General features: G+C 41.5%; 4 protein-coding genes across 4 annotated transcripts; 1 reads left to right on the forward strand and 3 right to left on the reverse strand.

Moving 5' to 3' along the window:
• Window positions 1-88: 88 nt before the first annotated feature.
• scdb (stearoyl-CoA desaturase b) lies at window positions 89-7,703 on the reverse strand. The gene is made up of 6 exons (XM_047602751.1): window positions 7,542-7,703; window positions 6,303-6,548; window positions 4,363-4,493; window positions 3,850-4,055; window positions 2,712-2,944; window positions 89-1,735 (listed from the first exon to the last, which is right to left on the reverse strand). Exons 2-6 carry the CDS (start codon window positions 6,526-6,528, stop codon window positions 1,536-1,538), a joined length of 996 nt encoding a protein of 331 aa, XP_047458707.1. The 5' UTR covers window positions 6,529-6,548; window positions 7,542-7,703; the 3' UTR covers window positions 89-1,535.
• Window positions 7,704-9,625: 1,922 nt separating this feature from the next.
• Window positions 9,626-11,882, reverse strand: trmt2b (tRNA methyltransferase 2 homolog B). The gene is made up of 2 exons (XM_047603318.1): window positions 10,890-11,882; window positions 9,626-10,556 (listed from the first exon to the last, which is right to left on the reverse strand). Exons 1-2 carry the CDS (start codon window positions 11,727-11,729, stop codon window positions 9,936-9,938), a joined length of 1,461 nt encoding a protein of 486 aa, XP_047459274.1. The 5' UTR covers window positions 11,730-11,882; the 3' UTR covers window positions 9,626-9,935.
• A 3-nt stretch (window positions 11,883-11,885) lies between these two features.
• dnajb12a (DnaJ heat shock protein family (Hsp40) member B12a) lies at window positions 11,886-17,087 on the forward strand. The gene is made up of 9 exons (XM_047603319.1): window positions 11,886-12,071; window positions 12,424-12,586; window positions 13,333-13,478; window positions 13,572-13,742; window positions 14,403-14,482; window positions 14,601-14,710; window positions 14,798-14,970; window positions 15,428-15,570; window positions 16,470-17,087. Exons 1-8 carry the CDS (start codon window positions 11,939-11,941, stop codon window positions 15,547-15,549), a joined length of 1,098 nt encoding a protein of 365 aa, XP_047459275.1. The 5' UTR covers window positions 11,886-11,938; the 3' UTR covers window positions 15,550-15,570; window positions 16,470-17,087.
• LOC125018904 (DNA damage-inducible transcript 4 protein-like) lies at window positions 16,798-18,978 on the reverse strand. The gene is made up of 2 exons (XM_047603320.1): window positions 18,593-18,978; window positions 16,798-18,389 (listed from the first exon to the last, which is right to left on the reverse strand). Exons 1-2 carry the CDS (start codon window positions 18,756-18,758, stop codon window positions 17,893-17,895), a joined length of 663 nt encoding a protein of 220 aa, XP_047459276.1. The 5' UTR covers window positions 18,759-18,978; the 3' UTR covers window positions 16,798-17,892.
• Window positions 18,979-25,611: the final 6,633 nt, after the last annotated feature.

The raw sequence follows: 25,611 nt of genomic DNA on the forward strand, positions 1-25,611 counted from the left end.
AGTTACTATGGTACCTTAAATAATCAGTTCATTATCAGTAGTTATTATTCTGATATCCAAAACTACTGATTAAAAAGTGTAACAGTAATGGTGTGTTCAGTTTTTATTCAATATATGAATCGGGAGTATTACAGAATTCCAACATATTTGTTCACATGTAGAAAATTTGGTTTATTTGCGGTACATACGATACATACAAAAACATTCTTTGAAAAAAAAGTGCCATTTTTAACACCATTGCACTGTTACCGTTGCTCTGTAAAGGCAACAGATATTACAACAGTATCACTAAGGATGTCATAGCCACGTTTGCTTCAGAGTAATGCAGTTGTTTGGTTACAGAAAAGTGAAAACATGGCAAGCCAGAATTTCATTTTAAATGGGAAAAAGGGAATTCACTTTTTCAAGAGTTCCTCGAAAGCAGACAGACACCAAACAACCGATTCGACAGAATCCTAAGCCCTAATTCATTCACGTTTTTTTTTCTTTCTTTCTTTCTTTTTTTTTTTTTTTAAACAGGTGTGCAAACCTCATAAGGCATATGGGCAAGACTCCTCATAAATGTTTCAATAATATCACCAAGCACAAAAATATAAGCCTCTATATGCATGCCTTTTGGCCTTATTTGAAGGAGAGGGGGAACGTGTGACTGTATTTGAAATGAATAGAAAATAAATGCAAAAATAATTATTTCTTCCAGCTTAAAAGTGACATGTCTCGTTTTAAGGTTTCAGTCCAGAGGCACCTACATAGAGAGACCGAATGATGGAGTCTGAGGCGGCGTCACATTTTCAACAAGAGGTATACATAGTGTTATACCAGGAAAGGTGTGAACTTAAGTTTTTAGTCAGTATACGAAAACTCATTAAATATCCCCAAGTGTGGAGCAGGTATGACAAGAGGGGGTAGTTCAATAGAGGACTGACTGTGTTGACGTTGGCCTTGAATACAGCAGGTTTAGGAAGACTACTAGTTTACCTAAAATAGAGCAACCCTTAGCTTAAAATAGCCAAATACCAAGCTATAACTGCACTTTATGGAATGAAACAAAGCACTACTGACAGGAGCTTCAACAATAGACATCAGTCTTGTCTGCAGAGAAACCTTACTATTAAGGGTTTCAATAAAGCTTTCAAAGTGCCAAATACTATTAATAAATAGCAAATTAATAAATAAAAAGGTACAGTAAATTATTCTGTAATCACTGCTTTTACACACTGCTATTGTTTTGTTGTGCTAATGTGGCCAAAATAGACTTTCAATCTCCTCCCGCCTGTTTGATATTATGGTAAAAAAGCTGTGCTTCCACGAGCAGCCAAATCGCTGCCCGCGGATAAGAGTAGGTGAGAACACTTCAAAACTTAAACAGACCCACACATTTTATGGAAAGGTCCATTAGTCTCAAGAAGAGGTTTAATTTATAATCTGAAGCATGGTAATCACCACTCGATAAGTGAAATGCTGCTATACCTGCTGCTACGTTCTGTCTTGGTACGACATATTGTATCAGTTGCCGAGCGCATAGCGGCCGTGACTCAGCCGCTTTTGTTGCTGCCGTCCCCGGTTCGCTGTATGCGGGCAACAATGATTTCCTTTGAAACCTTCTTGCGGTCCTCGGCCAAACCCAGAAAGCACATCAGGTCGATGAAGGCAGTGGTGAGGTTGAGCTTGCAGCCGAACTCACTCGTAGCGTAGTCGAAAGGGAATGTGTGGTGGTAGTTGTGGAAGCCTTCCCCTGAAATACAAAAACGGAAACTTAAGTGTTTTGTTTAATGTCGACTACAGGGTTAATTTATTCTTGTGACGGAGCTGCGTCAGCTGTTTTGCAGCATGTGACTGATAATTTGATTTGAATGTAGGTGGAGATTTATTTTTGGATTTTAAAAACCTAAAGGCCGACCATTAAGTAATGCAATTCACAAGCTCCCGAAACTTAATTTTCTAAGTCATACTGTTTCACTCTCTGCAGACCAAGGGAGTGCGTCAGGGATTTAATAAGTATCTTCCATCACAAGTTTCCCCTGACCAGGGCTTGATGCAAGTCAAATGTCATTTATCAAAATGGACTGGGAATGAGGGTGAGAACAAGAAGGTAAACAATACATAGGACTGTTTTCTGTTTTCTGGGGAGATTATCATCGGAAAATTTCAATCATGAATTTCGGAAACTTTCCTTCTCTAGCTATCGCTCCTAAGCATCAAGAGCAGCTGCAGAAGAAACTAAAAAATGACTTGCAGTACAACACCATTTCCTGTACGCTTTTTCTGCTTGCTCTCAGTTACTGGAGAACATTTCATGAGGCCCAGGACAATAAAAAATTACATCTTTCTTGCACGTGTCCTAGGCAAGATGATGTTAGTTCTGCTATATTCAAGCATGTGCTATTTGCAGCAACACACCCCTGTGTTTTTAGCCGCCACGAATAAAGTTGATACTTGTGGGAAATAGTGTTGCTAAAAATAACAGAACTAAACAGTTTGGAAGCTGACGACCTCTGCATCTGAAGTCTAAAAATAGCAGGCAAGACAAAATAAACATCAGCCTCTAGATTACCCCACTGTTCCCTACAGATGCCCCACTGCAGGTGACTCTACAAGCAATTGATCCTGTCCCCTTTAGTCACATGCAGACATAAAATTACACAAAAAATGATTAAGCGGAGATAATACGATGTAATAAGTTACTGCAAAACAAATAACACAATCATTACCTATGGCACTGAATGCAACCAGCGAGTTCTCCCTTGGGTTAATGGTCTTGTCATACGGCCTGTTGCCCCATATGTGCGCGGCGCTGTTGACCAGCCAGGTGGCGTTGAGCACCATGGTGTATCTCAGGAGTCCAGAGACAAAGTATCCCACAGCCAAGGATTCACCCCAGAAGTACCAGGGGACCAACGTGGGCACGAGGAAGCAAAGAAGCACCACAGAGAGCTTGTAGTGCCTGGAAAGAAAGGACAAACTGTAAGTCACACAGATCCAGCATTATTGATGCTTCAGTCTAGAATATTAAATCTCTTTGATCCGATGTCAAAAGTCAAGACTGCATTACATAATCCAGCAACGTGTTAACAGAAATGTAAACATTTTTATCTGCATCCAATGCAAGTTTGAAGAGTTTATTTGCTCAATGTGATTATCTGCAGACAGATTTCACATTACTTCACTGCGAGAGGTCGGCCTTGACCCCCGATAATCTCCTCCGCCTGAGAGGAGCAGTGAGAATCTGGGATTTTATCCAGACGTGAAGAAATGTTGACTAATGACCAGACAGTGAAGAAAACGTGGACATGCCGTGAGGGGACATTGTGGTCACTTTAACTCAGACTATCACATCCTGTGCAGCTTGACCAAAAGAGGAAACGCAATTTTGATAACCACATTAAGAGCAACATAGTACCCTGCGAACACATTTATATCTGCAACGCGTCTTCTGTAATACAGATGTGGTCGAAGGCAACATTCAGTGTTTTTGCAGAGAGAAGTGTGATATTTAAATATCAGGTCATGAGATTAAGTCGTGAAAGTCAACACAAAAGTAAGCACTGTGCTGTTGACACCTGGTGGTGCCTGTTCGCGCTGACATATGCAAATAAAGTTGTGTTCATGTAAACACAACCGCCAAAAACACAATGTTTTGGGAAGCACATGTGTATTAATGTTCACAGATTTCCAACCAGACTGAGTGTTCGTGGTCAAGGGCATGTGTGTGTTGCATTATTGCAACAGCAAAATAGTTGCACATGTCCCCGTAGCGACAGTCGCTGATTACATACTGTCTCTTTCTGCGGCTGACAAGGATCAGTTTAGTCTGGCATTGTTCAGCTCCTCAAACATCTGCTTTCTCACCGTCTTTGGAACATCACCACTTTATCTTGCTTCAGGTCTGTCAGCTCCAGTTTCTTCCCCTTTTCGATGACGTCGGGATGCTTGCGAACCAGCAGCCAGCCGACGTGGGAGAAGAAGAAGCCGCGCGTGGCGTTGTGGGGGTCGGCGTCCGTCTCAGAGTACTTGTGGTGAACGCGGTGGTCCCTCGCCCACTCATATATGTCGTTCTGCACAGAGACACAAGCAGAGATAGGGACGATTACGGGAGGCGCCCACAGATTTGTGCAAGACTTTCAAATCATTAAATTAAGGCCAGAGACACAACAACAAATGCATATCGGATTACATGTTTTAACTCAGAAAACCACACCACTTGTACTCTATATTTGTGAATGTGATGAATATTAAAAATTAGGATTCATCCATGTATTTTGAAATAAAAAATACTGTGCATGAATAATACCTGGCACTCTATATATAGTATGATTAACCAAATATTTTTATGGAATATATTTACAGTTTTCTCCGTTTTACCTGGAATGCCATGGAGTTAGCGAGAGCAAGGAAGACTCGCAGGGGGAAAGAAGCCTTATAGGATCTATGGCTCCACAATCTGTGGGCTCCAGCGGTCACGCCCAGAGCGCTGATCATGTAGCATACAGCACCTGGAAGGAACACAAGTGGAAAGTTAGAAGAGTCTCAGATGAAACTGCGATCATCAGAGCGCTGATGTAACGTTTGAACCAAAGGCAGCAAAAGTCACTGGGACACCATGTTCTTTTTATAACACTCGAGCCTTTTTGCTCTGAGAAAAGCCACGCACGCAGGGAGATGGTACAGAGGGATCACACAGGTCTGCCCTCACACTTTTTGTTGTTCTAAAACTGCTGAATGCATTTCTATGTGGAGCCCAGACAAGACCACAGGGGATTTGAGAACCGTGGGCTTCTGATTGGCAATGGGCATTCTGTTGTGGTGCCATACAGCTCACAATGGGATGTCTATAGAAATGGTGATTGTGCTTTGTCTTCCCCGGTGAAATAATATGCAGCTCAGCATTGCAAAGAGAGGGGAAAATTATGCAGTGCCAGAGCAGAAACAAAGTTGTGATTGTTCGAGAATTTGAGTCATGCCACAATAGTGCGCATATATAGGGCACAAATTTAAATTATTCAGCAAAGTGTTTGAGTACTACCACTAAGATTCAGACACTTCTAATTTGAGACGTGACATGACATGACATGCAACTTCCAACAAGTCAAAACAGTTTGCATTCAACCCTACGTCTGAGTTCTCCAAAAATGGCAGAATAGATGTGGAAATATATATAATACTATGATATAATAATGATTATAAAACATAAAAGAGTACACCTGGGCAAACACAAAACACCAGTTTAATATGATGGATGTATGAACTGAAGCAAAAACTTTTTCTAATATCAAATGGGCCTGTGTGAAATAGTATTTACTGATTAGAATCACTGGCTGCAGCTGGATTAGACACCCATGCCTGACCTACAATCATAAAGTGTGCTCATGACTCAAAAAAAAAAAAAAAAAAAACGGCTTCAATGGGAGCGGCGATGTAGAAACCACATGAAATTTGGCATCGCACACCTTGTTTGACTTGTTCACAAAAAGGGGATCCTTTTACCCGTGGCAAAACAAAAAGCAAGTGCAGAGTGCAACAAAAAGAAATATTATACCTACAGCCAAGAGTGGAAAGTGCGGTGTACTATTGTAGGGTTTGCTACACTGCTTCAGGGCCAAAGCAACTTTCTATAATTGAGGCAAATGTGAATTCAGGATCAACTGGATTAAGCAGCAAGATAATGATCTTGGGAATCAGGACTGACTCCACCTCTAAATGACTGAAAAGGAAAAAAAAAAAGAAAAAAAAGTCGTGGAGTGGAGATGCTACCTCATCCTCGTGCTCACAAACTCGTCGGTGTGGTGGCCCTAAAACTGTTAAGTTGATCTTAGAATGAAGGGATAACTACTTTTTCACACTTTAAAAAAAAAAAAAAAAAGACTAGGACACATGCATCACAGCAATATCACCAACTGATCTCCGGGCGGCTGGAAAGGTAGCAGTTGTTGCTGCTATAAAGCTTCACAACTAACCATTAAATTCAGCAGGGCTGTGATTAAAGTGTTAGATAACATTTATGCTTCAATAAACACATTTCAGATGTAAAACTTATACATTGAGTTCACTTGTCTCTCACTTGTCTTTATGTTAACTTTTGTTTTGCATATCTGTCAGTTTTGACACGCGACGCACTAATGGAAATCGCAAGACCAGGGTGACTCATTCTCCATTATTCTCACTGGCATGACCCCTCAGCTCTGTGCACACACTGTAGTTAGCAATGATCACACCACATCAGCACATTCTGTTCTCGGACTGTGGCCTGTAGGGCGTAAAAACCTGCAACAAAAAAAAAAATCCACTATTTACTTAATACTCACTCCATGCGAGAGTTGACCTCGACGCGGAGGGAACGAGAGTCAGCCCATAAAGTGCACCGGTATGGAGGAGGGTCATCAGGATGATATTTCTCCACACATATCTCGTCGGCGGTTTCCCCTCTTTTTCCTTGTAGGTGTCGTCGAAAACATCGTCCACTTTTTCCGTCCTTGCATCTCCGTTTCTCTGCTTGTCGGCGTGACCATTCCTGCTTTCGACTTTGGACATTTTTTCTGAAGGAAGGGATCCTGTTTAAAAAAAAAAAACAATGCGATAAAAGGGAAGGATGTTGCTCTGTTAAATGCGCACAGCAGGATGCAAAAGGGAGAGGAAGGTACGGTGGCTCGCTGTGATCAAGCACTCTCTAGTGGCGCGCACATCGGAGGGACTACATCCGCTTCGCTTCTAGTGGCGTATTTTACATTGTACACGGCTCATGCGATAATGTCGTGACCACCGCCCCACTGATTCATGTTAGCCGACCCCGTGGTAATAACAGTAGACTTTAAAAGCCTGGCTCCGGGGTTGCAGCTGATTCTTTAATCAGACACGTAACGCCGCTGCTGGTTCATCTCCCCAGCATTACAATATGAGACCGGTGTAAACACACCCCCATGGTCACATAACAGCACTTCTTCACGCAGGCAGACAAAGATTGGCCTACTGTGCCGCTTGAAAACTGATCGTCGCAATTGTTTTTGTTTAATTTATTTTCCCCCCCGTGTGTTTTCATGGGCATTTTAATCCACATCATCATTGTAAAGTTATATGCCTGTGTTAGCCCATAGCGGCTAACGGTGCAGGTACCAGTCAAAATGGCTCACTTTAAAACTACTAAATGCCTTAAAATGGTCAAATAACATTTTTTAAACGAAAAAGCAGATGCTACTGCGTGCTGACGGACAAATGAAAATGCCTATTAAAACAATACCATGGTGCGATAGCGAGGCAAATATTACAGCTGCCTCTCTGACACTATATTAATATTAAACTTTTTGTAGGCTAAGCTAGCGAAGCTAACGGTAGCCGAATAGTGAGCCATATGGCCATTGATAGCCACCTCTAGCTATATGTACTTGATTATTAATTTGTTTATACATTTAATCAGCAATTAAAAAAAACAAATATACCACATTTCAGCAAAACACCTTAAAATAACTAATAAAACGTTTTATTGATATTATGTGCAAGTTGCATCCACCGTCGAAACAAATTAATTTAGCGTAAAATGAACTATTTACCTGGGTTGAGCCTCGCCGTTCACTTTAAGATGTGCGTAAAAATGAAGAGAAGGAGAACCGTTCCGTTGATTCTCTGCCAGTCACTGAAATTCTCTTTATTCCGAGGTGGTTTTAAAGGAACAGCTCGATGAGGAAACTGATGCCTCCGGATCTGAATGTCCCATTGGCTGCGTACAGAACTGATGTTAACCTCCCTCCTTTTTTTTTCACGAAGTGTGATCATGATTCTAACTGTTGCACAAGTTGTCTATTAACTGTTTCACAAGTTGTCTAATCAACAAACTTGATCTTAATGACTGTTTACTCTGAAGACACAGTGCGAGGTTGCAGACAAAACTCAGGTCAACTGAAATCATGATGTCATGCAGCAATGGATGTTTGCCATTTGGTCATTATTATGAAATTCACAGGTCATTTTAAGGCAGATGCTTGATGGGGAAACTAATACCTTGAACATGAACATCTGAACCTGAACATCACATTGTCTGTTTATGTAACTGATGGTAACCTCCTTTAGTTCCGTTTTATCCAAGTCACATCCTGCAAATAAAGTAACATTGCACAAGATTTTAAATCAACCCATTGATCTTAATCACAGCATTACCATGATGTCATGCAGCACTGACAGTCTGCAAAAAGGACTTCAGAATATTTACAGGTACATGTCTGTCCTCATAACCACTGATTGCATGTTACTTTTCCCAAACAATGTGGACTTCAATAGAATATTTGCTGTTTTACAAGCTTGAAATGTTAGCAGTGTGATTTCTTGGTCGTGGACTGTGGCTATTGTATTGTCATTTTTTTTTTTTTTTTTTTTTTTTTTTTTTTTTTAGCAGATGCAGGACATTTTCAACAGAATAAAGGTAAGATTTTCTGTGCAAGTCAAACACAGAAAATGTCATAGAAATTGAGAAAAAATTAGGTTAGTTTCTAGCTAGTACAATTTGATTGTTACTATATAGAGATTTTACATTTACATTTATGCATGCAATTTGTCCACTAAACCATATATATATATATATACATATAAATAAAATTGTAGTATTTTAAACAAGTTTTACTTCCAAATGTGTGATTTGGTTGAGTTTGCCACAACACAAGTTCACTCACTGATTTGAACCCCAGAAACCTGCTAGTGTTTGTAGAGGGTGAACGAGTTCACTCCTCTGTCTGTCTGCTAAATCTGGCAAAGATGGTTTTGTTCAAGAGCATCACCCTGGTCGAGAGATAACAGAACATCCTATCTTTAAGCCAAGGCTGTCTTGTCGTATGAGCTCACATAAACGGTGGTAACCTCGCAAGAACAAATCTGGCCTTTCATACTGTACACTCATTATGTTATGGCCCTCAGTGAACTGGAAGGAATGGGATGAACTTACACAACCATTGTGCAACAGATGTTTAAGGACAGTGTTTTGTAGACGGAAGAAGTAGCAATGGCACCATCTATGGCACAAATACAGGTACTGCAGAGACACCGCAAACCTTTTCACACAGCAGACATTTTGACTGTTAAAACAGGAAATGCACAGATGTAACTGTCATCATTAATTAAAGACTTTCTGGATTAATTAAAAGTGAGCCACACGTTGTTAATCTTGGTAGTTGGACATTTCTTCCTATGAGTTGCCAAAATGTCTTTTGTGAAAAGTATCTATAATGCAATTAATATGAACATCTAAGCAAAATGGAGAAGTCCAGTGTAATATGTGTGTAGCTTATAACACATGCATCAGCTCTGAGGTCACTTGATAATAATGTTTATTCATGCCATTGCAGTCAGTTTTGTTATTGGTTGTTCAATGGATTATCGTGAAAGAAATTAGTTTTCTCATCATCTTATCACCGTCCACTTGAATCCTATCTGCAGTTAAATCCAACCAAACTCTGTTTGGTAGGGCACACTAATCTTGGATTTTGGAGAAGTAGTTGTCAAAATAACAAAGGTGTTACTATAAAGCTAAAAATGACACTTTTCACCTCAAGTTCATTTTGTCATTCAAAGCTATTTTCTCATGTAGTTCCTCACGTGTTATTTTAAAATGTCTTCCAAGATCAAAAAACATGCTACCAGACTCATATCTTGGAGCAAAAGATTAGCTTTTATTGCAAATGAAAGGAAAGTGATCACAGTATTCATTAGTATGGCATGATCTGTCAGAGTAAACCACCATCTGACTTTTGGTGAAATTACATTTTTATTTATTTTATTTAATAAATAAGAACTGACATATTAATTCTTAATCACAACAACAATGTGTTGAAACCCTATCACATTGGTTACAAAAGTGTTGGTGTATGCTTTCATTTAGCATACACCATTATTCAACTTCCTGCCAGCTTTCGGATCCAACCAGAGTTGTTGTTGAAGGTTTTAAGCTCTCCTTCAGGTCACCTCTCAAAGAGCAGCACCAGTTCACAGTGTGGAGTATGTGGGAACAAATCTACAGGCACAGCCAGAGTGGGAGAAAATGCCTCTCCTGTGAGTTTCTTCTGCGGGTCAGGAGCACAACAAAGCTCCTTGAAGTTCCTCATAGCTTCTCCATCTGGCTTACAAGAAACATAGACCAGCCTGCGGATAGCGTGTTGGTTTCGTAAAGCTCGGACCACTCTGTGGTGAAGACCAGCTCGAGCAGGGTTTACCACAGCTGTAAGGCTTCCTCCTGCAGAGCTTAGTTGAGACATGACACCAGGAAGAACAACCTCCGCCTTCCCAGGGATAAACTCGCAGTTCAGCACATTATTGAGAGATGCGTTGTGTTTAGCATCTTCCACCGCCTGCTCTATGAGCTCTATACCGATAACTCTGTCCACTCTGGGAGATGTAGTGATGCCAATGGCGCCTGTCCCACAGCACACATCTAGGAGAGTACCGCCATTTTTTGCTCGTCCTCCATCTTGCTCAGTGGTGGGGACACACAGGTCTCTGACTATGCCATACAGCACCTCAGCAGCTGTCCGGTTCACCTGAAAAAAGGCATCGGCTGAGATGCGGAACTTGAAGCCCAGGACCTGTGAATCACCAAACAACACAGGCACAGCAATTAAATGTAGGAATATATTTGATTTGAGCTACCTACTCCTCTGTATTGCCTTCATAAATTCAAGCCTGTCTTTCTCTCAGACTAAGTCAGTTAATGCAGCTACTAAATTATCAAATTAATAAAAGCTTCATGACTTTAAATATATTTAATCACATTGTGACAGCTTCTTCTACATTTCTACCTGAATTTCTATGCACCACCAATTAAAACAAGTACTTCAACAATGTCTACTGCAGTTGGACAAGATATTGTGAAATTATACTATGTGAAGTTCCTTCTCTGTCATTTTGGTGTGCATTACCTCCTCATACATGTGTGGCTCGCCATGCAGGAGCTGGTAGGGGGATTCCTCGTGGGTGCAGCGAGTCATTGTGCTCTCCTGGAAGAACAGTGAGTCCAGCTGACATACTGAACCCGGGCCTTTTATGAAGTAGTGCACCAGGTCGGCCTTATGGACTGCCACCTCTTCTGGAGTGAGTGTCTGTGGATGAAAGTACACTATAGCCATGGTGTGGCCCTCTGCATTGGTCCTCACTGTGACCTCTCTCCAGTGACCCCCAGTGTGGAAAAGCAGGCAGGGCTCCAGTGACGAGAGACGGAGGAAGTCCTGATAGCATCTGGCAACTAGTTTGTGCTTCTCTGGCATGTTGAGCAGGTGGTCTCCATTGACGCAGACAATGTCCCCCTGCCTGCCTGTGCCCACATAATATCCAACGGTCTTTGGATTTCCATCCACCCCTCTATTGACAGAAAATGTAGACTTGTTGCGGTAGCCGTCTCTAACTGGTGATGGAAGAATAGGCAGGATGGGAAAGTTGAGTTTACCTTCGTGTGAAAGATGTTCTTTGAACTGAGAAAGTATCTTCTCCTGACGGTTTTGCTTGACCTCAAGTTGTTCATCATAACTCAGCCTACACAGAGGAGTGACCACGTCAGCCAGCCTCTCCTCCCAGGACAGATTATTTACATCGGGAGGTTTCCTTTGACCTTTTTTCCATCGCTTCTTTGACCGGGGTTTCTCCGGGTCAGCTAGAACAGTGTCATTTGTTGAAAACAACTGGTAGGTGTTCCTAAAAGAGCACAAAAGAGTGGATTTGACAGACCTTATGACTGACCTTCTGCATGCAGCTGCCAGTGCCATTTTGACCCTGAAAAAAGCTCCTGTTTTGCTGGAAGAAAATGAATCAAACACCACTGATCATAAGAAATAAATGTCCTTCCGCGTGTTATTAAAGCCTGTGCCGCTGGTCGTTTAAGACAACTCTCATGACGTCTTATTTACGAGACGGACCGCTTCTTTACGTCATCCTCGTGCGCCCCACGGCAAGTAAACAGTTCCGTTTTGTCGCGATGGACTCAAACAAGGACGAAGCTGAGCGATGCATTAAAATAGCCCTAAATGCAGTCAGCAACAACCAGCCGGACAAAGCCAGGAAGTTTCTGGAGAAGGCCCAGCGCCTGTTTCCGACAGACCAGGCAAAAAGTACGTCGAATAAACCTCTTAAGTCGGCGACGTTATCTCGGGTGGTGCTGGGCCGTGGCTGTGAAACCAAATCAGCTAACGTTAGCATAACCGTCTTAACGTTACACCAGCTGGTCGTAACCCACACTGGTATTTGTAGTTTTTTCAGCCCCCACTCGCGATTTCTGAAATTCACGTGTTACTCGTCGCCTTAAATTACGTTAATGATTTGTAACTCGGTGGTTGCGTTTAAATCCCCGCTAGGAGTTCTTCTATTAGCAACAGTGCTAACCATTAGCTCGCCGTGGTTATGGATTAACTATCTAGGAAACTCGGGTGGAAACGTCGAGTAATGTGGCCCCTCTCTTCACAGAATTGTTGGAGTCGTTGGCGCAGAATGGAAAGCCTCCGGATGAGAACGGGGATGGACCCTCTGTGAGACACCGCGGGGACAGGGACCAGGCTGATGGTCCCACGCAGGGGCCCACAGCTTCAGCCAAGCCGTACACAGCAGAGCAGCTGGAGGCTGTCAGAAAGTCAGTGCATGTGGATTTTATTGTTCTGTTTTAGATGAACACGCAGTGCTATGAACAGCAGCAGTTGTCAGCAAACTACTCACTTATTTTGACAAGATAATGATGTGGTTGTGTTTTAATTACATATAGTTTTCAGTTTAATTAAGAGGTTTGGGTACATTGACCAAACAGGTAGAACTGGTTATTGTTGTCAGTCACCTGGACCAACCAATTAAGTTCAATATGTTATATATGATACAGTTTTATTATTTACTATTTTAAAATCAAGAGAGTATTTTGAAATTACAAAACTACGTGCACAAATGAATCCATGTTGCACAATCTATATCCAGGTTTCTTTTCTTAACAATGACTAATCAGTCTACAGCTCTCTAATGTTTATTCAGAGTGTGGCGATATGTGTGGGAGGTTTCTCCATAATCCAGGTTATGGTATATCCTCAAAACAACAGTTGTTGGACTTGTTGGGTTTCCTAAAACCTAAACTATCCACCAGTCATTTAAAACTGAAGAAACTACTCACCGAACATGTTCACGAAACCCAGCAAGTCCTATTGCCTTTGTTTCTGATTATTTAGTTATTTATGTATCTTATGGTTCACAGCTCACACATTCTTGTTTCTGTTTGTGTCATTATTTTCCACTTAAGTGGATATTCAGTGTCCCAATAATGTCTCAAGGTTTTACTTTGGGTTGTTTCTTTTAACCTGACATCCTAATCATCTCTGTTGATTTTATTGTTTTTAGGATTAAAAGCTGTAAAGATTACTACCAAATTCTGGGAGTTGAAAAGACGGCCTCGGAGGATGACCTTAAAAAAGCATACAGGAAGCTGGCTCTGAAATTTCACCCAGATAAAAATCATGCACCTGGAGCCACAGAGGCATTTAAAGGTAAATACAAAATGGTCTCTGTTGCTGTTCTCTGGAAGTCGTGGAGATATAAGCTTATTTTGTGTTTTTTATTCGTGTCTGTGCATATTTCAGCTATTGGTAATGCGTATGCTGTTCTGAGTAATACTGAGAAACGAAGGCAGTATGACCAGTATGGAGAGGAGAGGACACACCCGAGCAGACACAGACACCATCGTGATTTTGAAGCGGACATCTCGCCCGAGGACCTCTTCAACATGTTCTTCGGTGGAGGTTTCCCATCAAGTAAGCGGAGACCAGATGAGACCAAGCTCACGTCTGACATTTTCCTGACTTTCGGCCTTCCAAAACACGTTAGGATGTAAAGATGAAAATCTGCCATCAGGGTTTGTTTTGTCATCACCCTTAGCTTTGGTATTGTGCCCCTAGTCGGCGCTTACCAGGAATCTCTGGAGGGATTCAGTGAGATACAGCCTTCTGACTAGCTGTTCCGCTTTCTGAAAGTACTTAGCATTTTTATACTCCATAAACAAAACCCAAAGGCTGATGGGAATGCAGACATGAGCTAAGCACAACTTTATGGTTTTTAATGGTGCTGTAATGTTTTGTCAGACTCGCAGCCTAACGATTATGGTTTTTCTTTGCACTTCTGTGATTTTACTGGCAACCAAACGCAACTGAGGAGTTGCTTTTCTGGCCTCCTCTTAAATTTCTGCATCACCCACTATATGCTATATGGCACCAACCAAAGTAATGTCTTCAAAATTGAGGATGATCTAACCAAACTACATGTTGCCTATCAGTTCTGATGTTTCTTATATTCATCCGTCTCTCAGGTTGAACAGTGTGATCATTGAAATGATCATCATGCTGCAGTTGACTGGGCTTAAATCTGAGTCAGGTTTCCACATTGTATTTGCTTATATTTTCTTAAATCTTTCCCAGGTAATGTACATGTTTACAGAAACGGAAGAATGCATTTTGCACACCATAATAGGCAAGAAAGACGAGAACAACAGAGAGATGTAAGTTCAGTTTGTGCTCATTTTATCACGCTTCATTTTAAGACATACAACTATATCGTATAATCTCTGATAAACAATGCTAAAAAACTCTCTCCTCTTTTTGTTTCTCTCCTTGCAGGGAGGTCTGGCCCTGTTTGTCCAGTTGATGCCCATCTTAATTCTCATCATTGTTTCTGCCCTCAGCCAGATAATGGTCACGCAGCCTCCATACAGCCTTAGCTACCGCCCGTAAGTGCTTCTCCGTTTCTAGAGCTTTCTGACGCTGCTCGTCCGACCATCTGTCTCACTCGTATCATCATATCCTCTCTGCATCAGGTCAGCTGGACATATTCACAAAAGGCATACAGCAAACCTGAAGGTGCCTTTCTATGTGGGGGATCGATTCAATGACGAATATTCTGGGAATAACCTGAAGAATGTTGAGAGGAGTGTAGAAGAAGACTACATCTCTAATCTTAGAAACAACTGTTGGAAGGAAAAGCAGCAGAGTGAGTTTACAGTAGAGCTGAATCGATACTTTTTTACTTACTTTTGGAGTTGTCTTTTGTCCTGCCAAAGACAGCAAAGTATTGGAAAAGACATAGAAACCATTTATATTTGTAAAAGAAGATGTAAATTGTTACATATTATTTGCTTAAAAATGTGCTTAAATGACAGATAATTTGCATTGTTCTGAATTGGTTCTCCATTATTTGATTAATAGTCTCTTAATTTTAGCTCTAGATCGCTGTGTTGTAACTGTGCAACGTTTATTAGTTTTCTTGTTTTCGTGTTCTTAGGTTATTTCAATACAACATCATGCAAAGGACTAATTTAACTCAAAATGCTAGCTGTGATGCTATGATGTTCAATACTAGCTGATGTACTGTGCTTGACGTGTATAATTTGAAAGGAATAGCTGGTAGTCGTCTGTGGTACTGACACATGCTCTTTTTGTACTTTCAGAGGAAGGCTTACTGTACCGTGCTCGTTACTTTGGGGATTCAGACTTGTACCAAAGAGCACAGAGGATGGGGACCCCCAGCTGTTCCCGACTATCTGAGATTCAGGTTATATTGGATGGCTAAAAACCACTCGCACGCATATGGGTACGTCGCCACAAACGTCACCGTGGACGCTTTAATCGTTACTGCGTAATGGATGCGATCTGCCAAAACCTCAGGGATTTGCATGCTTTCTGTATCTACAAATCACGCACACACTCTCCTTTATTTGATTACAACCTCTCACACTGCTCTTTCCATTCATTTTAGCAAACACATTTATATTCATCCACTACATTTTCGCCTGTTAAACTGGTCTGATAATGCAGCTGAACGCTGGGACTGACACTCGATATTCACGACTCGGCCGTGTTCTCTCAGATGTCAGCGTTTCCCACAAGCACTTTACTGTGACAATGGGAAACGATTTTAAAACGGGCCCTGACAACCACAGTTCCTTGTGATAACAGAACTTTGACCAGACCCATAAATTTATATCAGACATGGGAGCTGATGGTGTAACATATCTCAAACAAGGGGTCGCTTAACTTGGACAGAACAAAAACACTTTTATAATGCTTTTATAATATATCTTGATATCTTTGAAGTGCAGTTCTTTAAGGTTCTTATCCATAGTCGATCTGTTACCTAAAGTAAACTCATCCCCAGTTCAGAGAAACAAACAAACGTACCACCATAGAAGCCAAGCAATAAACTGCTCTATACAAGGGCAAACTAAAACAAATCAGTTTAAGTGTGTGGTTTATCCACAGTATGCTTTACCTTGCTGGCTCCGGTCATCCAAAATACGTTTGCATGGCTTGCATGGCTTCTGTGCTAATATTCTGCTCTGCATTATGATCATTTTGTTATTTTATTTGTTCTACTGATGGTGAGGATTGCACATGACAACGAATGAGTTAAGAAATACAGAGACCCACTAAAAAGTCACCAAGTGAAAAGTGAGTGCTGCATAACTGTCATGCCTCTTTTGTGTCTCATAGGTTCGTCAGTACTTGAATCTAATTAGAAGAAATCGGTCGGAGCCCACTCAAATTGGAGCCTCTTTCTGCAGCAAACCAAGAGAATCAAAAATGCCTTACGTGCAGTGGGCAGCAGACCTCATCAGGGAACCTCTCTGCAACTTGATGTAGATTGACTTCCTGTAGAACTGTGAGAAGCTTTGAGTAGACTGCCGACATTATCTTTCTCTAGTGTCTTTACAATGGTGAGAGTCCACGAGGCGTCACGGTGGAAAATAAGAACATTGGTGTCTGTTTGAAGAGTAAACAAAGCTGCTCAGATTAGCTTTCTCTGTCCCAATCTTTTTGCTTTCCTTAAACATTTTGAGAAACCTCATGGCCTTCTCATAGACAGACGTCTGAGCCACTCACAAGGAAAGTGTGTAATTTTTTATAGTTCTTACCAATGTAAATACTCATTTTACTTTTAACAGTGCAGGGTTTGTTGAAGTCATTTACAATGTTATGTGGCGTTGCTCGTAGCCTGTTGGATCATAACTATTGAAAATTATTGCACAAATAAAAGGAAACCATATTTATTAAATTAACAAGCTAAAATTGTATAGAAGTTTCTTTGAATTAAATTTGTCCAATGATTGACTGGTGCATATTTTGTCTTTTATAACATACTGGCCCACAGATGCTCACTCATGTGCCTTTATCACACTTTGATTTATTGTATATATTGCATATTCTTCCTTAACACTGTCTCTAAACTGGTTTTGAGTGTTTACACTGGAGCAATAACGAAATGAAATATGCTCACGGCGGACAGCGTGAAAGACTCTCCTGCCTCGGTGCATCGTGCTAAAGAAGGGTGAACTGAATAATTGTTGAGTAAATTGTGGCTGATGTGCGAGGCAGCTCCAGAAAGACCTGCAAGACTAATTCTAATCGCGAACATTCAGACCTGTATGAAAATTAACTGTGATTGATTGTCCACGTGTGAAGTTTGATGTATTCTGTCACTTTGTGTTTGTCTGAAATCATAAAGTATGTTGTGGATATCCCTTTACTTGCTGCTTAAACAGTATACTGTGGTGTATGAGACACGGCGAGAAAGAAGAAGAAGAAAACTCACAGCAAATTAATAGAAAATAATTTATTCTTTTGTGTTAAAAAATACAAAACACACGAACTTCAGGTGGTAATATTTGATTATCAAATACACGAGCCGTTCCCCTTGAGGTGCGACTCCACATTCACAGAAAAGTAACTTGACACGTGTTCGGACATGTCCTCTCTATTGAATCACCCGTAAACCAGATGAGTAGCTGCCGTGAAGCATAAGTTGGTTCAAGTAATACCCTCGCAAGTATAACCAGAGATTGTTGTTTCAAAACCGTCTAGTCATTGTGCCTTATTTCTCATGGATTCAGTGTTTATCAAGGACAGCAGCTCTTAGTCAGCAGCACTCCTCGATCAGCAGCTCCCCTGAACAGTACAGCTTCCTCTTGATAGCCCTGAAGCCCACGCTCAGCCTCAGATTTGCCGTACAGGCCTGTGAGGGCTTGCTGCGCTTGAAGAGTTTCTGAACTTTTGGCCACAGCCCACTGGACTCCAGCCGCAGCACCAGAGTCACGTGGAAGGTCGGGACCAGGGACGGGTCCACGGCTATTTGGTCCACGGTGCACAAGGCGCCCTGGTCGCCCCTGTCCACGCACAGGTCGATGACCGCTCCCTTGAGGCCACAAGGCTCGCTGGCAGACAAATGGAGCAGCTCCTGGGTGACACTGTGCAGCAAGGAGTCGGGTGGGATGAGTTTGGAACAGCCTAGAGTGTGGGATGCTTTGTTGAGACTTTGTGCAATGGTGGCCACAACGTCCGCAGCCAGCGTCTCCTCCGGGGGACAACAGAAGAAACTGCTGTCTAAGTCTGAGATGGACAAATCTGCCACAGATCCTGAAACAAAGGAGTTAAAGGTTGAATGTCTTGCCTGTCAAATACACATTTATTCAGTTTTCTGATGAGTGAAAAACAGGCATCAGTCAATGTCTATTCCTGCCTTTGTCAATTCATTTAGTGCATATATATATATATATGTGTGTGTATGTTTCTTCTAAGACAACAGACTTGCTCAGACAAAAGCTTTTTCAGACACTTACCAGTTTCACTCCTGCAGTACTGATGTGTTGTGACCCCCTGATTGATCCCCTTCAGCTCAGTCAGCCTCTGCATCAAACTGCCCCAAGACAGCCTTTGTGAGCCCCTGTCCTCCGCTGGAGAGGGAGGAAAGCTGCCACTCAGGGACTGATTACAAGAAAATGCCATTTCCTTCAAAAAAACAACAACTAAAAAACACACAACAAAGGTCCGAAAAAGTGCAATGGTGACCAGTGGGGCACTCTCCTCATGAGCCCAGACTAGCTGGATAACACAGCGCAACAATGGAACAAAGCCTTAAATACCCAAGCGAGAAAGCCACGCCCATGTGATTTTTTCAACCAATGAGGTGTCGGCTCACGTCCTCGGCGTCCCGACCTGCCTGGTAACATAGCTGTTCCTTTTGATGATCAAGCAAAGGCCTGGCCCCCGGCGGTGAAGACGCCCCGACCCCCCAACCGAACTTACCTCAACAAGTTTGTGTTATTTTTAGGTCAGTAAATCGCGTATAAAAAGTAAAACCTAGACGCCGAAGCGCCTCGACACGCCACGCTCGAAAGTGCACAAAACAATAGAAAAGCACAGTCACATATATTGGGAAAAGAGGGGAATGATGAAATTGATTCCTGTGAACGGCTGCTGGCAGCGACACGTATCTCACGTAGACCACGATCGTAATTTTGATTAATTGGACACGGAGAGAGAGAGCTGACTAAGATTTTTGGTACTTTTTTTTTTTTTCTTCAAACTAGTTCGTTCAAAGTTGCACGATCCTGACCTAAACTCGCCATACAGTCGATAATTAGATTTTCTATTTTAGGGAATGCTCTTGCTATAATTAAATAGGCTATTCTAAAACTTCACATCATTCATAAATATCACAAATCCCCCAGAACTTCATTCCCTTGCCTTTTTATCCCCCACGTTTTTATTCAATTCATTCATGTATTAGTTTATTGTATAAAGTTATATTTAATCAAAGTGTATTTCTTATTTCACACACCATTAATACATTTGTTTTCTTTGTGCCACAAAGTTGGACTACATGGCACAAAAAACGCTTTGATGATTAATGGGGGGGGAAGAAATACAAACTTTGGGAACTACTCTTCTGACTCATGACTGCAAACATGCAGAGACAGAGAGACCATCCCCCCACTTCTAGAAAACTCTCCGCTCCTGTTTAGCATAGCTGATGAGGTTTCCTCCCTACCATTTGGTTTTTGCTTTTTCATGGTCCTATATTCTGTCAGGAGGATTTGCTAGGATGTGGAATATGTTTGTTTTTCATCGCAGACACCCTCCATTCGTCTTTGTCATGACTTCTGTTATTATGGAAAGAGTAAATGTGTGTGAGTTTGCATATAACTTTGTATGCTTGCCAGGTCATTTGGGTACGTGAATGTGAACACCTGTTATTGTCCTGCGATAAATCCTCCTTTGTGTCTGTTATGATGTTCAGTTTATATTTTAAATGTCTCAGAAAAGGGAGTGGTTGAAATGCGTTGATGCTTTTGGAGGCTGTAGTTTGAGGTGAAGTTAAACTAAGCTGGAGGCTGTTATTGGCAGCAGGCCTGGAATTGGACATAAAATGCTGTTTTTGCCCACTTTTGTGATTTTCATTTTTTGTTATTTTATTCTCTTGCTCTTATTTTACGTACCGCTCTTCGCCCTCCTAAAAGGTTTTGTCCTAATTAAAAATGTGGTTGTGACTCATCGGAAAATGGACACCGGCCTTCTGAGGGTTTCTGGCAACACAATATCTTTAGTCCCCCACTATATCTTTGGGTCCTTATGGGGTGAGGGGAGGGGCATCCCACAGAAATTATTTGTGTGTGTGTGCTTGTGTCAGGCTGTATCCTGCTGGGGGTGGCTGTTGCCATCAAGGAGTGTCATTGCTATGGGGTGGGGTTGCCTGGTCTGGTCTAGGTGGGTGGTACATGCCTAAGAGACAGCCACATGAATACCAGGTCCAAAAGTTTCAGAACAATGAATTGTCACAAGATGGCCACTGTCATTTACTTCTCCTATCTGTGGTTTTAATGTTGTGGCTTGTCAGGGTACACGTCCAGTACACTTAATACATAATATTGTCCTTATTGGTGTATTACCCCACCTCTCCATGTGATGGCGCCACTGCACCAGCTTCAAATGACTGACCAGTGAAGTGTGAGTGCACATAAGCATGTGAAAGGTTTATGCCTGATTGCACCTATTGTTTGGAGTGTACGTGCCCACGAACACAGAGTGTTCAGAGAGGCCTGTTTCCATGTGTGCGCTCACTTTTATGGTCACGACTGTGTTTTGTTCTGCTTCTTAAACGTGCCTCCGCACACCGCATATGTCTCTTAACTGAGGGTTAGCTTTAACACTGTACTGTTTGGGGGGTAAACAGTATAAGCACTATGTCATGGAAAAAAAAAACTGGAAAAGTGGAAATAAAGCGAGACAGGCGCTGTGTTTTACAATTCAAACAGGCCTCAGAGAGCTGTTAGGCCGGCATGCCTCGGGCTGTGCAATTCATGTATTATAAATATACCACCAAATGGATTGTTAGGAATGTTTTGCTTTTTTTTTTTTTTTATTAAAACAAAAAAACAAAAAAAACATTTTGCTCCAATCAAAAAGGCACCGGAATGAATCCTAAAGTGAATCACCTTTATTTTTTATTCCAAAGAGCTATTTGTTTCAGTAATTGACGTATGCAAATGATGCACTTAAGCGGCGAGTGCAATATATTCACACCTGAATGAACTCAGATTGAAGCTTCTCCTTCTCCACACTATTTTGAATATGCTTATGTTAAGTAATTCAGAAATGGGAAGATAGGGTCTCTGTACTGGGCTTGTTGGTATAGCAACGTCACGCTTTTCCATCACCGTTTAGCACTGGCGCGTAAAATCGGGAGCCTTGGGCCGTTCTGTGGAGATGATTCCAACAAAAGAAGAAAAAGGGGACAGCGGTGAAAATCACAGCGCACGGCCTCTCATTCGCCTGTCATATGAGCCCTGTGTTTATCTGGAAACCCCTTAGCACTTAATGCAGGCTGGCTGTGTGAGCCTGCGTCACCTGAAGCTGGAGCTGGGACAGCATTCCATTTAGGTTTTGATTTATTGCTGGGAGAGGCAGAAACAGACCTGCACTCTCAGGGGAGGAGAAAACTGTGATGTTTGGCAAGTTTTGCTGAGACGCACTCTTCGTTATCAGAGTGTTAACGCTTTACACACCATTTTTCGACACTGCCTGGACAGCTTATTAAAGAGCTGGACTCTTTATTTGATGGTGAAGGTGGATAATAAAAAAAAAAAGCTGTGGTTGTCTTTAAATAATAAAAGTAATTAGAGTAGAGCAAGCTGCAGGGCTACAGTTAAAGAGAGTTAAACATAAAAACTGCTGAGTGCAAAATCTAGATCATTGTAGCAATACACTTTTTTTTTAACAAGATGTATAGTAGTGATTCTGCCTGCGCACAGTATGCAGTCCATAAACTCAATATATGTCTGCATTTGCTTAGTGTTTTGGTGCATTTTTGTTCTGCTCATCTTTTATACAGGCTTACGGATTATTGTACTGTAATTACACATCACACCATTTAAAGTGTTTTTAGTCACAGAGTATGAGCAATGAAGGAGGTGTTATCATTTCCTCTGCTGACATGAAGCACCCAAAGGAACTGGATTATTTGTAGTTTTCACATCGTATTGTTGTATCTCTGAACAAATCTCATTACTCGTATTGATCGAACGTTCATTTGGCACCGCAGAGGCTGCTCTGCTAAACGAGAGGTGCGGCAGCGAGAAAAGGTCAATGCATACGTGATGAACTGTGACCACATGACATCGGATGGAGAAAAGAATCCCGATCATTATTTATAAGTGCTCTTTCTGTGACGTGTCCCTGAGTGAAGCTATCTCTCAGTTTAGAACCACATGCATTATTTATCCAAGCTGACAATGTTTTGCTTTTTGTGTATGGGCTTGAATTAAACAAGACCCAGTGGGTTGTTGTGGCTTCTCTTTGTATCTTTAAATATTAATCATCCAGGTTACCAGATTTATTTGACCCACTAGCATTGAATGTACAGTAAATATGGAGATTTATGGAGATTTTTGATACTAATGATAGAAAACCAAAGTTGTTACTGTTGTTACAAGAAAAACTGCTGCAATACCTCCTAAAACTATATTAAGCTGCTGATGGAACCAACATGATGGAAACATAATGTGAAAAAACTTTACCAAATATTTTAATAAATCAAATACTTAACAGCTGACATGTCTTACAGGCACAGTTTATGCAGTAGTAGGCTATGTATCATCTCTGGGTGACAGAAGTCAGGACGTTTTTTTTTTTGAATGAGAGTCACCCGATCCTCACACGTCTGTCTCCTGCAGCCATTCCAGCCATCACAGTCACATTCCCACCCTGTGAGTCACAAAGCATCAGACCTGGGGAAACCTCGCTCACTGACAGGGCCGGTGTATTCACAGGGCTTCTATAAGAAGATTACCTGAAACCCCCTATGGCTCCACGATTCTAGGATTACTCAGACAGTGTTTCTTGTACTGAAAAAAAAATGAGATGAACTTTGTCGGCCTGCCATGTTCTTCCCTCCTCTCTCTGGATCGCTGTTCTGTGACTGTCGCGTCACATCTGTGTGAGTGCATGACCAGGTCTGCGTTGGACTTGAGCGGCTTCGGGGTTCTCACCTCATATGTACCCCAAAACGGGCGGGTTAATCCCACTGCCATTTTGCCTCATGTTACTCATTTCTCTTAGTTTGATTAATGTCACAAAGAATAACGCAGGCAGACAGCAGCAGCTGCAGAGCATTGACTTAAAATGGGTCAATGTAAGGGCCTTGTTTTATAGCAGGGAGTTCATACTGAGTACAACCCACTTCCAACCAGCTGTAAATTTCTTATTTGCATGCATGAATATTTTATTTCTACCCATAGTGTGTAGCTGTAAAATATGAGCACATGTGTGTAAATCTTACTGCACGGCTCACTATATTATGGATTAAGACATGCTCAGCAGATTTCAGATGCAGACTTTATTACATCCTAATATCCCAAGATATATGTACGTGGATGTGTTGAGTCTGAACAACTTCCTCTCTCTTTATCTTTACTCGTTAAACTTGATTGCGTTCAGCTAAGAGATTAGATGGCTGCCTGTCTCACGCCTGCCTTTATTAAGGGGGCCTCGAAGACACTCCTTTCAGGAAGGAATAAAGATGGCAACAGTTAATCTAGCATTTCAATTACAATCTGTCATTCAGTGTGCCTCTCTGGGGGACAAGGCTGCGGCAGGGAGAGATACAGTAAAGTCACATACTGTATGTAGCATGGCACGGTGCAAATACTCTGCATCCCAGAAATGAGCCTAACCACGCAGAAATTCTTCTCCTTCTTTGCTGTGTGTTAATTAATTCAGGTAACAAACCTCGCCTTAACGGCATTATTAAATTTTAACAACTCATTTTAGCCTGGCTTGTTTCATTGTTGTGGTGTTGTTAAGGGCTAAAGGGCAAATTTGCCACGATCCTCCCTTGATATGCAAGCTAACAACAGTGAAACAGGTGCAGTTTAATTATCAATCGATTAACTTTACTCCACACCACGTGCTCGAGCCAATACAACAGCACTGCAGTTCATGCTCATTTGTGAGTCATTAAATGCACATTTTTTTTTTGTCTAAAGAGGTGAGAGAGGTGTCGAGTCAGCTCAATTATAACAAGCCACTAATAGCAGGAGCAGCACAGGTGTAATTAACACCATTAATTACGACTGCACTGCATTTAGGCGCCCCAGTTCCAGGGCCTCGTTGTCACATACGCTGGCATCCTGTCATGGTTTACTGGGACACTTAAATAGAGCAGAGCCAACAGTATTATAACAAGCTCAACCCCTGCTTTCTGTGTAATACACACAAAACAAGAAGTCGGTAGGAGAGTGAAGGTCTGTTTGGACTGCGACGATTACGTATCAGTCATAAAATGCTTTAATTCATGTTGTGCGGTCTGTATCATGAAGCTGCTTTTCCACACAGCCAAACCAATATCAAAAAGATTGCCAATAAGTGTTTCTCTGTGTTTTTATGTTTCTAACCAATCACTACAAACAAGGGTAGCAATAGGTCAACATAAAAAAGACACAAGCTAGTAGTGACGGTTTGCTTTAAAAATCTGTCTCTGAAATGTAGTTAAGTTTTAGCATATAAAAAATGTAAATTATAATGGAAAGTTTAATTATGAAAAGTGCCTGCAAATAGCTCTCTTTTAAACGTGCCTCCACATGTACCACCGCAACTTATTAATCTGTCACAAGACTGATTGCTTAATGAATAAATTCTAACGTGAAGTGTCCAAATGATTAATTTAAAAAACAGACAAACGTTGACAGCCATGCGATAAAAGTCAAAAGCTGCTTTTTCTGCACGTTTTGATTAGCACAAACTCATTAGGTTGCTGCAGCAAATCCAAACAGCCTTGCCTACAGACTCATCTCCATGACAACTGAGCAAACTCCATACATTGATGAAGATTATAAGCTCGATATAACTGAAGACTCCAGAGGAAAAAGAAATCCAGTGAGGTCGTTTTACCCGTATACTGTTGCGCCAGACACAGTATTTAAATACGAAATATTGGCTTAAGTTATTTATGGTTTTAGCAATGAGGAAGTGAAATCATGAGGCTAGTCAACTGACGCGTTAGGAAATTACCGTATTTTCTCTAATAGAGGTCGGGACCTTTATTTTTTATTTTGCTCTTGCTCTCTTATTTTTACCTTATCCTTGAAGTTCACGTCTCTTGTTCGCATGCTGCTAAACCTCTGTAGTTTTTTGTTGAAATGTTCGGTTCATGTAACACGTCAAATGTAGCTACTGCCACCTATGGTACATGTGTGTTACTACATCTATAATTGGCTGACTGCTAGCGCACCTCGCCTTTATTTTTTGGTATAAACCACGCACCTGGCCATTATAAGAGACCCGGCTATTAATTGAATGCCGG

This window comes from Mugil cephalus, chromosome 13 (assembly GCF_022458985.1).
Source record: "Mugil cephalus isolate CIBA_MC_2020 chromosome 13, CIBA_Mcephalus_1.1, whole genome shotgun sequence".
Lineage (NCBI taxonomy): Eukaryota > Metazoa > Chordata > Actinopteri > Mugiliformes > Mugilidae > Mugil > Mugil cephalus.